This window comes from Squalius cephalus (assembly GCF_949319135.1).
Source record: "Squalius cephalus genome assembly, chromosome: 5".
Lineage (NCBI taxonomy): Eukaryota > Metazoa > Chordata > Actinopteri > Cypriniformes > Leuciscidae > Squalius > Squalius cephalus.
In genome coordinates this window covers 27,358,421-27,374,239 of record NC_137126.1, presented here as the reverse complement: position 1 = coordinate 27,374,239, position 15,819 = coordinate 27,358,421, and the positions used below count along the sequence as shown (strand labels likewise).

At 37.0% G+C, this 15,819-nt stretch overlaps 2 protein-coding genes across 7 annotated transcripts in view; both read right to left on the bottom strand.

The window, feature by feature from the left end:
• The window catches only part of mink1 (misshapen-like kinase 1), a 40,622-nt gene extending 32,069 nt beyond the window's left edge, over positions 1 to 8,553 (bottom strand). For all 6 annotated transcript variants that reach the window (XM_079871738.1, XM_079871740.1, XM_079871743.1 and 3 more), the window contains exon 1: positions 7,334 to 8,553. In XM_079871738.1, coding sequence (XP_079727864.1) covers positions 7,334 to 7,390 — 57 coding nt within the window. In that variant the 5' untranslated portion in view covers positions 7,391 to 8,553. The remainder of the gene's footprint in view (positions 1 to 7,333) is intronic.
• A 1,419-nt stretch (positions 8,554 to 9,972) lies between these two features.
• pld2 (phospholipase D2) overlaps positions 9,973 to 15,819 on the bottom strand; it is a 38,239-nt gene continuing 32,392 nt past the window's right edge. Inside the window, exons 23-25 of the mRNA XM_079872401.1 lie at positions 15,665 to 15,818; positions 12,232 to 12,349; positions 9,973 to 11,852 (exon numbers count right to left, since the gene is read on the bottom strand). Of these exons, the coding sequence (XP_079728527.1) occupies positions 11,628 to 11,852; positions 12,232 to 12,349; positions 15,665 to 15,818 (497 nt within the window). The 3' untranslated portion in view covers positions 9,973 to 11,627. The remainder of the gene's footprint in view (positions 11,853 to 12,231; positions 12,350 to 15,664; position 15,819) is intronic.

The following is a 15,819-nucleotide window of genomic DNA, read 5'->3' as shown; positions in this document are numbered from 1 at the left end:
TGTTGTTGTTTTTATTTACAGTTAAGACCAGTTATTAATTTTATTTTATTTAAAGTCAATAAATAGTTACATATTGACTTTTCACATCTTTTTAGAGGTGATATAAATCAAATCTAACAATTGGTCTAAACGTTTTTTTTTTAAACATCATTTCATTAAAAGAATGGTTAATGAAACCGTTAAGTATCCAGGATATTTAAGACAAATCAGAATCAATAAATTCTTGATGAAATGGCAGATTTTTTCCCTTATATTTTATGCTAATATAGTTATGGCTCCCCTTGTGGCAATGCTGAGAATTGATAAATTGTGGTCGGGCATTTCAGTATGCATGAAATAGAGCTAGCATAGCTAGAAGTGTCAGCATTTGTAACTTGCACTGGGTGTGTTTTGAACCTTATAAGTCAGAACTTCACTCTCTGTACTTTCTTATTGTCACTCTCAGTGTAAAATATCCAAACTACATGATTTAAACTAAGTCTACGATGACCAGGAAAGAAAATATTTCATGGCCTAAATCGAGCTTATTTTTGGAGATCATTTTTCTCTCTTAGACGAGCAGCTCCCTTCTGGCTCAGGATGGCAATGACAGAACCATTACCTGCTCAGCCATTGAGAACAAGACAAAGCGTCATGCTTTTACAAACCCCAAGGTTTAAAAAAGGAGTTGATGCTGCATTGTTGTGTATTAAGACCCATTATGCAACTCTCAAGCAGCTTTATGTACATCTTATGTGTGGCTTCAGCTGGGGAGCGCAGCCAAAAACTAGAATGAGTAGAGGGTTAAAAACAGCCAGCGCAGCACACACACACACACACACACACACACACACACACACACACACACACACACACACACAGTGCGTGATTCAATATGGCCTCGGTACAGCTCTGTGGGTGGACAAGGCTAACGTTCTTCCTAGCTCTCACACACATATACACACCATGATCATCTCGCTCTCATCTGCCTCCAATAACTGCAATCTTTTTCCTCTCTCACTCTCTTCATCTCCTTTTTATCTTTTCCTCTCTCCCTCTCTTAAAGAGATGTGGAGTGGTGAGCTCTAAGTGAGCAACATGCTCTTATGTGAAACATCAGTAAGAGGGCGAATGGAAATGAGAACAGACACAAACAAGATTAAAAAATGAGCATTTATAACATAAAATAGCACATCATATCAAACCTATATTTCAGTGCCCTTATAATATTCAAACTGAGTTTAAAAAGATCAAAGGAAATTAGTCTATACACTAGAGAGAGCATCTGTCTCAGATGACACGTACGCAGGGAAATTAATAAATGAGCCGATGAATAAGATGATAAACATATAATAAGGCTTTCCCTGGAGAATACAGGGGGGAAGTTTGCCTGTGGCTTTTCAAAAATTGTGAAACAACAGAATTTAAAATAAAATAAAAAACAGGGTAAATCTTCCAAATGAGCCAGTGTATGTCCATGCATGTGTGATGAGTGACAGGACAGCACATAAACTGCAATGTGCCAATGGAAATATGTGCCAATATATGTAAATGTTCACTGAAAACCCCATTTAAAACATACAGAAAAAACATAAAATCAAATTTAAAAATGACAACCAAAAATATCTTGATATTTAAATTGCCATGCTAACAGAGAAATGATGCTCTCATAAAAGTTGAGCAAATTAGACTACTAAACCCCTTCGAAAAAAATTGCGGTAACACTTTATTTTACAGTGTCCTTGTTAAATATATGACATGTATTTACCATAGTAATAACAGTAAATTATGCATAATTACATGCAACTAACCCTCAACCAAATCCTAATCCTACCCTAACCCTATAGTAAGTACATGTAGTTACTTAATATCACTCAGTACTTAAATATATAATTACACTGATATAATATATCAGTAATATAATTACACTGTAACAATGACACCAAAATTGCAAATCAGTTTGCTCAAAGATTCAGTCTCTCTAAACCACTTCTTTCTGCAAGCATACCCAGCCAAGTCTGTTATGATTGGTCTACCGCTTGCAGCGTGTGACAGAAATGAAACGCCTTTTACCATATCTGAATTTCAGCTCCGGAGTCTTCCTCAGCACTTGATAAGTGCAAAGTGGATTCGCAGTGCTGAAAATAGCATCTTCTCGACAAAACAAACCCAACTCTTCCAGGCCTCAGCTACATACAGCGATTGAGGGAAGGTCAAAGGAGACGTTGTTCGCGGGCAGCCAATGAAATTGGAATTATGCAAATGTGTACATTGTTCCGTAGGTATGTAACAGGAAGTGAACAGCTGACGACTTGTTTAGGCAGTTCAGAATCAATTCTTTCTTTTAGGAGACATTACTTTATTTGTAGTGCACCTTGATCTTTAAAACTTTGCGACTTTTACATTCATAAACAGCTACACACAGCATAAAAGGTAATGTTCGAAAAAGTAAAATAGGGGTAGCCTACTTTAATACGGGTAAAGTTATCACAGCTAGACTACTTAGCAGTGTTGGGCACCTACTACCGGTAGTTTACTAGTTTAACTACATTGCTCAGTAGCGTAGTGGTAGCCGTCGCTGTTTTCTGAATCAAATAGCTGTTCAGTAGCGAAGCTCTCTTTTTGATCAAGTAGTGCGGTAGCGTCCACACAAGCTACATTTTCCCAAGCATTTCTAAAGCTCAAGCTGAAATCGGAAATACAACTGCTAAGTATCACTGATGCTGGATCAGTAAGAGACGGTGACTTCTTCTTCGTATTTTATGGTGGTTGGCAACTATAGGACCATGTGATTTCATTTCCGCGATGCGAAAAACACGTAAGGAAACGTGGAATCCAGGCATAAAAGCGTAATTTACTGTATAATGCGGAATTTCACGGAATTTGTCAGATCTTGGACGAAAAGTAGGTCAGTAAACTTAAATAAAATCGCGATATAGACTACTGGCTGTGAATATTAAACCGCATAAAGACCATTTAAAAAGGAATCATGCATGTTCTGCACATCTCTGTGAATGAATGACACGTATGCAGGGATTCATTTACCACACACTCACTGAAGCACGCATGATGCTTGCGATGTTTTCAACCTATATGAGGACATTAATGGATGAACTTCATCTACATAGCCGCTCTGAGCGTCACTTTAGCCGCATTTTAGCTTGATTTGAGAAAAACTATCGTCATATTATAAAAACACAGAGACTCAAAGGTATACTCAGCAACCTGTCAATATAAAAGGTTTAACCTTTGAAGAAAGTTTTGCTTAAATCATTAGGCCTACATTTTAAATAATTGGTCATTAAAGTTTAAACCAGTAAAATGGAATAAAAAAAAGATTTCATAGTGGCCTAAAAATGTATTTTTTTTTTAATAAATTACTGTTCAATTGTATACGTTTCATGATTTCAATTAATTACACATGCTTTTTGATTACTATAATTTAATTTAACCATTAAAATGGGAGTCCAGAAAAATTAACACAGAAAAAAAATGAATTTGGAATGTGGGAAAAAATAAAACGGATTTTATAGGGCCCTACAACCAGCTTTTGGGTGCATTACCACCACCTTCTGCTCCGGAAGGTGACATCACGTCAATCCTTGGCAACACGTGAGAAATTTACTTAATGGAAAAAGATGTATACACTCTCGACACCTTGTTATAGTTTTATATAGTTATATGGTTTTATACAGTTATGTTTTTTTTTTTTTTGCCAAATTGGTTTGGAACAGTTGTTTAATTAACAATTGAACTGACAAATTATGCCTGCCTATCTGTTTGACTGACAGTTTTATTAATCATTGAGATAGCATTGACCTGGAATAAGTTGGATCAATATAAAAATTTAATTTGAAAAAATAGCTTAGATTAGGGTTGGGCCAATAGACGATACCATCGTCCATCGCGATGGGTGACAGACATCATCAGTAGCCTATGTTTAGCCGGCATTAAAAAAAAAATGTTTTTAATTTTCATTAATTAGGCTACTCACCTTCATGAGCGGTTTAGTCCAAATTTTCTAAATGGACATGATCGCTTTATATGATGAACAGATTGAATTTAGGCTTTTATTCACATATAACATTTTTATTTTTGGGTGAACTCCCCCTTTAAGGTTGGAAAACAAAAACAGCTATTGGAAATATTCAGAACAGCATGCAGTTATCTGACAGGAAGATGAAGCCATTAGACACTAAAGTAATACCCATCCAGCCTACTGTTATCAATATTTAAGCATCACTAGATCAAGTTACATCATTAACCTGCAACCTCATGAATACAGATACCAACAAACATTAATAAATATTCCCTCCTTGCCAATGTATGGCAAACATCTGGCTTTAGGCACGTGTACTTCAGCTGGCTTATTTTGATCAGTCAATAACAAGCTTCTGTTACATTTTGTAAGGTACAGTATAGCAGATTTTTCTAGTCATCATGACATGCATATTCATTAGTTTGTGATTAACCAATATCTTACATCACTACTATTTGATATTTTGGTTTCTGTAAAGATGTCATTAGCATTTATGTCGCATTTACATAAACAACCCAACTGTCAAATAGGCTGCTATTATGATTGTGTAAAAATGATGCCGCACATGTCCTGAAAAGTGAAGCCAAAACATTTCGATCGCCCCCAGGTGGCTGGGCCCTGTATAGGTCATAAACCCCGCCCTCTTCATGTAGTCTAATGGCCTATGAGACAAACTAAATCAATTTACACTTCAATTTTCTTTTTTCCAAAGATCGCTTCTGTCATTTTAGGTAATTTGGTTTTAGTTAGTTATTTGATGTTGTAAAAACGGGAGTGACACGTCATGATTCTCTGAGCGAAGTAGCCACTGAAGCACCAACAGACTTTTTTTCAGGATTTTCAGGAGGAGTTTGGAGCTTTAAATTTCTACATTTCCATAACTGTTTATTTCACACTGACATGAGTTGTTCTGCAGTAAACTGTACTAACTGATTCTGCGGGAGTGTGGAAGGGGTCTTGATACCTCGGCTCCACTTCATACTTCTCCACTCTCACTACTGCGCAGACTCAGGTAGCGAATCAGCGCAAGATTGGGACATTGGCGGCTTCACTTTTCTACAATGAAAAAGAATGAAGGTGCGTCGTCCATCTTTTTTTACAGTCTATGTTATGTAATAATAGACCAATTTAAATACATGACTTTACAAAATTCAGGAGTCAGCAAATAACTTCAGCTGCTTCTGTGCCAAGTTTGATGCTCTGGCAAGTCAATGTTATTTAAAAGTGATCCTTACAAGAACTGAAACTGAGATGACCACAGGTGAACTTGAGAGCAGGTTGCTCTCAAGTTCAAAAACAATACAACGAAACTACAAACCACCTCGGCCGTGTGCGATTCTAGCTAGAGGGCCACATGTAAGGCAGAACTCTTTAGATAGTCTAAATGTGTTATGCTCGCCTAAATGTGCATCTACGCTGTATGTGGGTGTTATATAGGACAGCTATCAAACAATGAGCTTAAGTGAATCATCGTGCTCTTTCTCTCTCTCACTAGGGGCAATATCACACACATCACACCCTGGGAGAGCCGTGCCCAGGAACTCACTGTACCAACACACAAGAGATATAGAGTTACGGCCAGAGGTCTAACGTTTATGGCATATACACAACCGCACTAACACACATAACTGCTGAAGTCCTGTCGTGTTTATGTCCAGTCCGCAAGGTTCAAAGCAGTTGTTTAGGAAGGACGCATACCTCGACAAACTATTAAAAACATTTTTGTTAATTGAAGAAAAAATATATATAAATATTAAATGAAAAAAAAAAAAAAAAACTTTAAAAATTGGAAATTTTGCTTTGGCAACTAACTAAATGATTGGAGAAGTCTAGCATAGATTTACTGTATGACATTTTAATGAAAACTAATTGAAAACTAAGTGAAACACTTAAGTTGAATAATAATCAATTGGAAATAAAAACTAGACTAAAACTGAAATGGAAAAATAAATAATTTAAACCTAAATAGTAATACAATAAAAATGACAAAAGCACATAAAAATTATACTAAAAGTAAAATTATTTTTATTTTCAGATTGACATGTTACCTTATCTATATGCTGGTATTCACCTAATTAGTGATCATAATTAGCCCTAAGACACTGGATTAGCCACCTGCTAACATACCTCTAAGCTAGATGACTAGATTAGCCTTCTGCTTGCACATTAAATACACAGTCTATTCTAGTATACAACATAATATGCCAGCTATTCTAAGGCTAATGTGCACAGTGCAGAGGTTTGGGGTCAGTAAGATTTTTTTTTTAAATCAATTAATACTTTTCATTCAGCAAAGATGCATTAAATTGAGCCAATGTGACAGTAAATTCATTAACAATGTTACAAAGATTTCTGTCTATTCATCACAGAATCCTGCAAAAAAGCATTTAGTTTTATATTAAAAACAAGAGATGTTTTAAATAGTAAACATATTTCACAATATTCGAGTTTCAATGTATTTCTGATTAAACAAATGCAGCCTTGGTGAACATGAGAGAATTCTTTGAAAAATATTCCAAAATCGTACTGACCGTTACTGACAGAGTGCATAGGTAATTTGTTGCTAAAATTGTATTTTAGCTGGTTTCCTGCTAAAATATACTTTGGTGAAGGATTATCATCTTCTTGCCATAAAGTCTGGATTAATGTCAAGAAAATAATCTGCCCACTTCTCCATACTACGTGGGCAACTCATTTTCTCCCCTCACAAAATGGACTCAATCGTTGCTGTAAACATATCAAATGTATCCATTAACTGAGACTTTCCAGCATCTGGTCAGTAGGGAATGGTGAGTTTTTGTTAAAAAAAAAAAGTAAAAAATAAAAAAAACAGACAGTCCACTAAATCATTCCTTTACATTTGTATTATACGTAAACATGGTGAGTGATGGCCTAAATGTAAAGTTACACTAATGTTTTGCAGGGCATTCCCCATTCAACAAGGGAGATATTCTAAGATTACAGAGGAAGCATTCAGTGTCAACACTTATTTGCAAACTAGGCCCTCCCAAACCACAAATGTACGTGTGTGTGTGTGAGAGAGAGAGAGAGAGACCTAGACTTACACACACAAATAAATAAACACTCCAGGCCTTGATTATTTTATTACACAATACAGGCCCAAGACTCACCTGCTCGCAGGAAATAATCAATCACGAGCTAGTAAACCTAAGATCGTTATTAAAAGCTCGTTGTATATATTTTCTTCATAACCCATAATATCGGCATAGATCATACTGTTATGGAATTGTTTGGGTGTGAAGGCCTCTGGCAGGTGCAGGCAGGTGAACAACACACACACACACACACACTCACCCGCAGGGCGGCCAGGTCGATGTCATCCAGACTCCGCGTAGGTGCGTTTTCTGACATTTTTACAGCGATTCAGGAGGAAATTCAAAATATGTACTCCAAAACTGCAGCTACGACAGCGGTATTTTTATTTGATCAGTATATTTCTTTCAATGGACAGTTCAGAAAAACTTGTGAGGTCCCCGGAGAAACATTTGGCTCGTCCCCGCCGCGACCAGTTTAACCGACAACAGCTGCAGGATTTCTGACCATAAAATGTTTGTTTCTTCTTTATCGGAGAACAAAGGGTTCTTTAAGGCTAAGTGATCCGGTTCTTCATGCAAGTGTTCGCGAAATGCCTAGCGAACATTTATCGATGATAAAGGCTGAGGTTGAGCCTATAATCCTAAAGACTGCATGGCAACATTTACATGAGCTTGAATCAGATGTGCCACACTGCACTCCGTCTCTAAACTCATTTTGGCAGCACTGCGTAAGTTAAGCCAAGCCTACCTCAGTCAAAGCAGTAGAATAATATATACACGAGCAGTATAAATCACAAAATATGTAAATAAAGAGGCAGAACTTCAAGATAAGTCAAAAGCCGAGCTCCAAAACAGCGGCGCTCGCTCGTGATATCCGCGTCAATCTGCCACAGCCGTCATGTTACGGCGCAACCCACGCACACGCCTTAAACGGGATTTCTGTGTGGATTTCGATATCACTGTTCGGCTCAGTTAATGTCCACAGTTTTTAAAAGTCTCTACAATCTGTCTCGGATTGAAATACGCGGTCCTGATGTCAAAAACAAGAAGTGTTTACGTCGAATAAAATTCCGCCCGCCTGGCAAACTTTCATTCCCTCCTGATGTCAGTCAGCGGCACCTCCCGGTTGTGCGCAAAACCTCCGCCGATTTGTTGAAGAGAAAGAAAGGGGGAAGAACGGGAAATCAGAAACAGCACCTTGTTTTCAGGCCGGACCCTTTAAGGCAGTTACTCGTCACGATGCATAACGTTACATAATATTATTATTATTAAGATATTTGTTAGAACGAGTCGCCTCGGGAATAAACTTTATCCTTTTGCTGTAATCTCGTTTGTTTTCATGGGTCAGATTGAACTTCTCTCTCCTGTGTTGGTATGATCCTATTCCTACTTCTGCCGTGACGTCCCTCCTCTGCAAGAATACACAACACTGTTTTCCAGCCACTTTATTTTCCCCCTCCCCTGCACTTTCTCACTCCCGTCTTCCTGTACTGTTTGACTGAATTGCTACGGTGCTACAACAGGGACAAACTTCCCGAATAAGCTAGTTACAATGGAGACAGGTGGTACTTGGATAATACCTCAATAACTGTAGCAGAACATGAAAAAAAAAAACATAGCAGAACATAATCACAGAAGCTGTTTTTTGTAATTGTTTTTAGGCTTTACATTGACTTCTATTGCTTTTATACTAAGCCAACAGCTAATGATATTTTGTTCTCATAAACTTAGGCTAAGCCTAACTCTCACACTTTAACAATTTTCTAATTTAAGACAATTTAGTAGGCTATGTTTACTGAAGGGATAGTTCATCTGGAAAACAAAATAATAATATTAACATTCATCATTTGCCCTCATGTCGTTCTTGACCCTCGGTGGAACACAAAAGATAGTGGTCACCAAAAAAGTATCCAACTTTCCTTAAAATATTTTCTATTTTGTTCAGCATAAGAAAAGTCATACAGGTTTGGAATGACATGACAGTAAATTATAGAACTTTATAGACTATTTGGTTGCGGTAGTTTTAAATGTATATATATTATTATCATTTACTTTGCTTAAAAAAAGGTCTTATACTTAAACACTTTTATTTACTTAAATTCTTCTGTTTCAGTTGGTTCTTTTGTTTTGTTGGCTCTTTAAAGCGACCTTGAGTTTAAGAAAGGTAGTGCTATATAAATGATTGAACTTTGTTGGCTGGTCCTGACAATGTTGGTAATTTCAGGCTTTATTACATTTGTGGGACTAACTAGTCCTCACAATGTAGGCAAAACTTCACACACACACACTGGCGCACAGGAGGCGCGCACACACAGAGAGAGAGGCGCATTTCATATTGCGCGAAAACTCCAAACTGATTCCTCCACTTGGATGAACACACACACACAAATTATGTCAGTCAAAATACCCGTCTCAGCAAGTATTTTCGTAAATATGTCTTCAGTGAAAAAGTTGAGAAAGAAATCGGATGTGTATCATTATACTGGATCAGTGCGTGCATGGGGTCTTAAAGTGACAGTAACCTATAAATACCTGCTGTTGTCTGTCATGTTAATCAAACAACAAAACACAGCTTTAACAAAGATTTATCTATATTACATTTATACAGTGGACATAGTGTTATTTTACATTTAATTATTACATTTCTGTACCCGAAATGAATACTACAGTTAGTCCTTCATTTATTTGTGACTTTATGTTGTATTTACCATATATATGCTTGTAGTCTGTTCACTTGCCTTTAATAATGTTTTAACTTTATTAGTTAGGCTAGTAGTTTTTGCTGTGGTATCAGAGTACTTAAAGTAAGCTAAAAAAAAAAAAAATTTTTTTTTTTTTAATTCTTGCTGATTGCGAGTTTTGTGATCTGGTGAACAACAAACAACACAAAGCATCTCTGAAGTGAATGGTATTTTTATTCAGATGGAGAACAGATGAAGGAAAAATAATTGATTGCTCAATTGCTTACAGATAACTATGATATTGCATTTATAGTCATTAATCCAAAAATACATGTCATACATGTAGCCAAAAACACCATAAAACAGTTTTGAAAGTGAGTTTTGAAAATGACATAGGATCTAGGACCTTTATAGAAAGCATGCCGTTGTAAAGACTGCAAGTCTGTCCTTCACAACCTCGTTTTCATCTGAAGAAAATTCAATTTGCTGTCTATCCTAGCTGTCTCTAGTAGACATCCAGAAGTTGTGAAAACACATAGTGTTAGCCAAGATTAATTTAAGTATTAGTCTGTGAGCTCAGTATGCTTTCTAAATAAAAGCAATTGTATATACAGTACATAAAAAGTATAAAAATGTGCAAAAACAGATACAACAGGTATAGAGTGATTTTTAAAAAAAGCATAATTGTCAGTTCATAAAGTTGACTGCTTGATGTGATTAGAATGTTACAGTATATTAATGATTGTGTCTTCAGTGGTCAAACCCTAAAACATTCTCTTCCAGTGCAGGTAAAGTCACCTACAACATTCTACAGCATTACATGTGAGATTACTAATCATTTACAAAGTGGGGCATTGACAAAATTAGCTTTGCTTTTCTGGTCTCCAGTGTGCTCTCCACTTGTGTCGACACCCCCTTCAAAAAACTCAGAGTGGAACCTTCTGGGCCACTGACATAATTACATAACAATAATTTCTTCTGGTTGTCATGGAGATGGGGTGGGGGGTGGTTGGTGATAAATGTTGAGCTGAGAGACTCCCCCTGAATATCTCACCATGTTTGATGCCCCACCTGATCCCTGCTCCGTAACACTCCCCCCTACCTGTTTCAAAAAACATTACATAATTTTCCCTTACCAAGTACGCCAGCACCCACAGTTATCCCTGTTTTTACGGTTTGTCTATTTTTTCCTGATTCTTCTCGATCTTCCTCTCTCTTTCTTTCGTTCTCTCTATCGCTCTCTCAGCAGCCAAGACCAAGTCAGCTCTTTATAACCGTCACCATAACAACCACAAATGTTCTGACAGATTTGCTGCCACTGCATTGAGAGGTGTAGTGCACGCAAGAAAGAAATAAAGAGAGAGGGGAAAAGAAGGTAAAGCAATGCTATCCACCCACACACATTCACAACAATAAATGTACGTTCTGTTCCTCAGTCATCAAAAATACTCTCTCTCTCTCTTTTTCCTTGTTTTTTCTTCTTTCCTTGTTCCTCATTTTATTCTCGATAATATGCAGCACATCCTCGGCCATCTTAAATACTCAGATCATGACATCTGTGGCCGTAATGGGCGTTTGGGGAGAAGATCGATGTCATTTCATTGTTATCTTCATAAAATTAGCAACTGCACCGTGTGATTCTCCTAATATAAACGCATTTATCTTCTTATATAAGATCAGCATGTGTTTCTACACTGTATTTGGGTTAGTGTTCAGAGATAATCATACATTTACTACCATTACGTTAGTCCAAACATAAATGGACAAAAAAGTGTGGCAGCATCTTATAGCTCAGTTAGCTGATGTGTGATATTTTAAACTCTGTAATCCTGTTTCACTGGCACACTTCAAACTATTTGATGCTTTTCCCTGCTACGTCCACACATCCATAGGAACCATTCCTTCTTTGCTTTTAAATGACGGGAGCAAGTACTCCTCACAAAGGAAATGCAGCGGAAAATGGACCAGAATGCCCTGGATGGCCTGTAATTCTTCTCTGGCTTTCTCCGGGTCGGTAAGACTTAGATTCTCCGTGTTCACGTGCCCCAGCAACTCACGCAAGTTACGGATGGAGTCCAGTGGAAGACATCGGAAGACCTGCACAGTGAAGAAAAGGTACTGCAGTACATCCACTGGCCAACTTTTATTTTAAGGTGAAAAGAATCCAGAAACCTAATCCATAACTAGAACATGCAACCATCGAGATCTCTGGGATTAGCATTGTGAGTGTAAATATGTGGATAATGATAGCATAGAAGTACATGGGAGTGGTGCTATTGTCTGCAGGACTGCTGCACAACCTGCAAATTACAGTAATTGCAGGTTTTGTCATAGTTTAGACTTGCATTCAATGCATTTGTATCAGTTCGAACCCAGCACAGTGACTTTAAATGAAAAGCTTTAGTTAAAGACATCAGATTCATAAATGGCATAGAGGGGGTTTGGAGAAATTCAGAACACAAGGTCTGTCCCTCACCTTCTCATAGATGACGGCATTGGTTTGGGCGATTTTGTTCCAAACATTGTTGAAGAAATGATCACTGATTGGGTCATCGATGTCCAGAGTCGGGTCAGATTTTGCTCCGAGAAGTACACTGGGGAGAGGAGGTAAAGGGTGAATTTAGACAGTTAGTTTAGTTTAACAATAATTAGAGCAGTCGTTCTCAACTTTTTGTACTTCTCTTGTACTTCTGTTGTAATAAAAATAAATAAACTAAAAAATAAGATGCTAGTTTAATGCTGTACATCTTTATTCTCAGAGGTCGTTTACACAACACCATTTTCAACTAAAAACAGAAAACCTTTGATGCATTTTGGCCATTCATTTACACAACAATGGCGTTTTTTCACAAAAACGCAAACTTTTGAAAACCGGTTTTAAAGTGCAACTTTTTAAAAACAATGCTATTATTGTCTCCGTGTAAACTACAAAAAAAGCAAATGTGTTAAAACAGTGATGTCATGCGCGCATATTACATGTTCAGTCTATAGGCGGATTGTTTTTTTTATTTTACAAAGTGACATCGTCAACTATCGTCATCTGTGTGAACAGGGATCGTTTTGACAGCGTTGTCGTCTGCAAGCGAAACACTTTTCCGTTTTTAGTACATCGTTGTCATGTAAATGTAATGTATCATTATTGTTTTAATTATGTTTCACAAGGCAACACTTCAAAACGAACCATAGTATGTTGATAAATCACGCGAGAACTCCCCCTCCCCCTTTCCAGAGTTCGCTTAAAATCTAAGTGTGATTGATGTGTATATATATGCTTACATGGACCAAACAAAAGTAAAAAAAAAAACCCTCCTTTGAATCAAATGCTCAAACTAGGACTAAAAATCTCAGTCTACATCTTATTTCAATTTTTAATCATATCATATCAAGAGGTATTTTCAGAGCATTTTACTTCATACATTAGGGACAAGTCAGCATCAAAAAAGAAAATATCAACAAACTGATACAGTGCACCCTTGGGGTGTAGAAAGCCTGCGGAAAGTCTCATAAAGCAAATAGAAATGTGAACTGTAAAAACTATTATGTGAGGAGATTAAAGTGGAATAATTCAATCAAATCATAGGACCCAGAGACGGACATTAACACAATCACTTGGGGTCACATCCCAAGGCTAGCAGTGAAAGGTGCTGCAGACACACGTCATTAGAAGCATCTCACTGTTTCCCTTGGCAACCAAGAGATGTTCTGGTAGCTGGCAGTATGGAACGCAGCGTGCCAACACAAATTGCTCTGCTCACACACACACGCACACACCTCTCTCTTTCACTCACACACTCCTACACAGACAGGGGAGAAGTTGGACAAAATGGGAAGCCGAGGTGCTTCACTGCACAAACAGAGATCTATCATAGCTACAGAACCATTCTCATGAAAAAGAGATGGATTATGACTATGTTTAAGGTATTTCATGGAAAGAAATGCAAAAAGATACAAAGTGATTGGCTATTGACTACTAATGATATCATACTCGTATCTCTGTTACTCATTTCCAATCGATTGTGCTTGACATTTCGTGACAAATTGCATAAATTAAATGCTTTAATTTGTCACAGTCATTAAGGTCAGCTGGTCTTGCAGATATTTGTGCCTTACCTAATAATGATTCACATCAGTAAATCATGGTCTTGAACGATTCATTATCTAGCTCATGAAACTCATTTGTTGTGAATCTAACTACACTAGCGTTCAAAAGTTTGGGCTCAATAAGATTTTTTTTTTCTTTTAGAAATGAATACTTCTATTAAGAAAGGACACATTACATTACAAACCTGACAGTAAAGATATTTAATATTTTACAAAAGATTTCTATTTCAAATAAATGCTGTTTTTTTGATCTTCATATGGTTTCTAAAAAAAACTATTAAGCAGCACAACTGTTTTCAACTTTGATAATAAGAAATGCTTCTTATGAACCAAATCATCATGTTAAAATGATTTCTGAAGGATCATGTGACACTGAAGATTGAAGTAATGGCTGCTGAAAATTCAGCTTTTCACAATATTTACTGAATTTTTAAATCAAATAAACGCAGCCTTGGTGAGCATAACAGACTTCTTTCAAAGACACAAAAATATCTTACCAACCCCAAACCTTTAAAGTTTAAACGGTAGTGTACACTGGTTGCACTGTGCATATGTTCTTGCTTGTAGTTTGCGATGACAGCTCAATAGAAAGACATGTTTTCTTGCCTTTAATTTTTGTTACACAGCCTTGAATCACATTGGATTCAGACTGATAACTCACAATGCCATAGCGCTGTAGATTCAGTATTGGAACGCTGGAGGATCCAGTTTTCTGAGCCTCCATGCAAAGCATATCCAAAGACATTTTCATTCAGTATGGAAATTTTCATGACTTTTCCAAGCTGTTTAAAATTCCCTAAAATTTCAGGTTTTTCAGAGAAGACTCTGATATAAGTCTGATGTAAGTTTCATATAGTATACAGTGCTATGCATAAGTTTAGACACCCATGCTAAAGTTGACTAAAAAGAGGAATAAAAAATCATCTTTTGGAAATTGAACTTAATGCCTTAATTAAAAAAATTAGGAAAAATCCAACCTTTAAGGACACCAATTTTCTTTGTGAATGAATAATGTATCGTAAATAAATAAATGTTCTTCCTTAAAATACAGGGTGCATAAGTTTGGACACCCCTATGTTAAATCCCCATAGAGGCAGGCAGATTTTTATTTTTAAAGGCCAGTTACTTCATGGATCCAGGATACTATGCATCCTGATAAAGTTCCCTTGGCCTTTGGAATTAAAATAGCCCCACATCATCACATAGCCTTCACCATACCTAGAGATTGGCATGGAGTACTTTCCATAAGATCATCTCTCAATGCAAATCAAACCAGCTATTAGGCTAACTGAAATAAAACCATGCCAATCTCTAGGTATGGTGAAGGCTATGTGATGATGTGGGGCTATTTTAATTCCAAAGGCCAAGGGAACTTTATCAGGATGCATAGTATCCTGGATCCATGAAGTAACTGGCCTTTAAAAATAAAAATCTGCCTGCCTCTATGGGAATTTAACATAGGGGTGTCCAAACTTATGCACCCTGTATTTTAAGGAAGAACATTTATTTATTTACGATACATTATTCATTCACAAAGAAAATTGGTGTCCTTAAAGGTTGGATTTTTCCTAATTTTTTTAATTAAGGCATTAAGTTCAATTTCCAAAAGATGATTTTTTATTCCTCTTTTTAGTCAACTTTAGCATGGGTGTCTAAACTTATGCATAGCACTGTATGTGTTTGATTAACACTATTTGTTTTGGTTGGTGGTTGTGACTCTTTCTGACTTCTTCACAGAGAGCTAGTCAATTTTAAAAACATGTTCTGGTGCATCTCTGTCGCAGCTTTGGACACAAGTATACACACACCTGAAGCACTCCTTTCGTAAGGCGAGTGCTAGTGGTCCAGCCTGGTACTCCTCTCCGTTCATGACTGAGGGAACTCTTTCCTCATCCTCAACCAGCACTGCCAGCTCACTGTCACGACTGCCCAGCATGCTCCTGTCATTGATGTTGGCTGACCC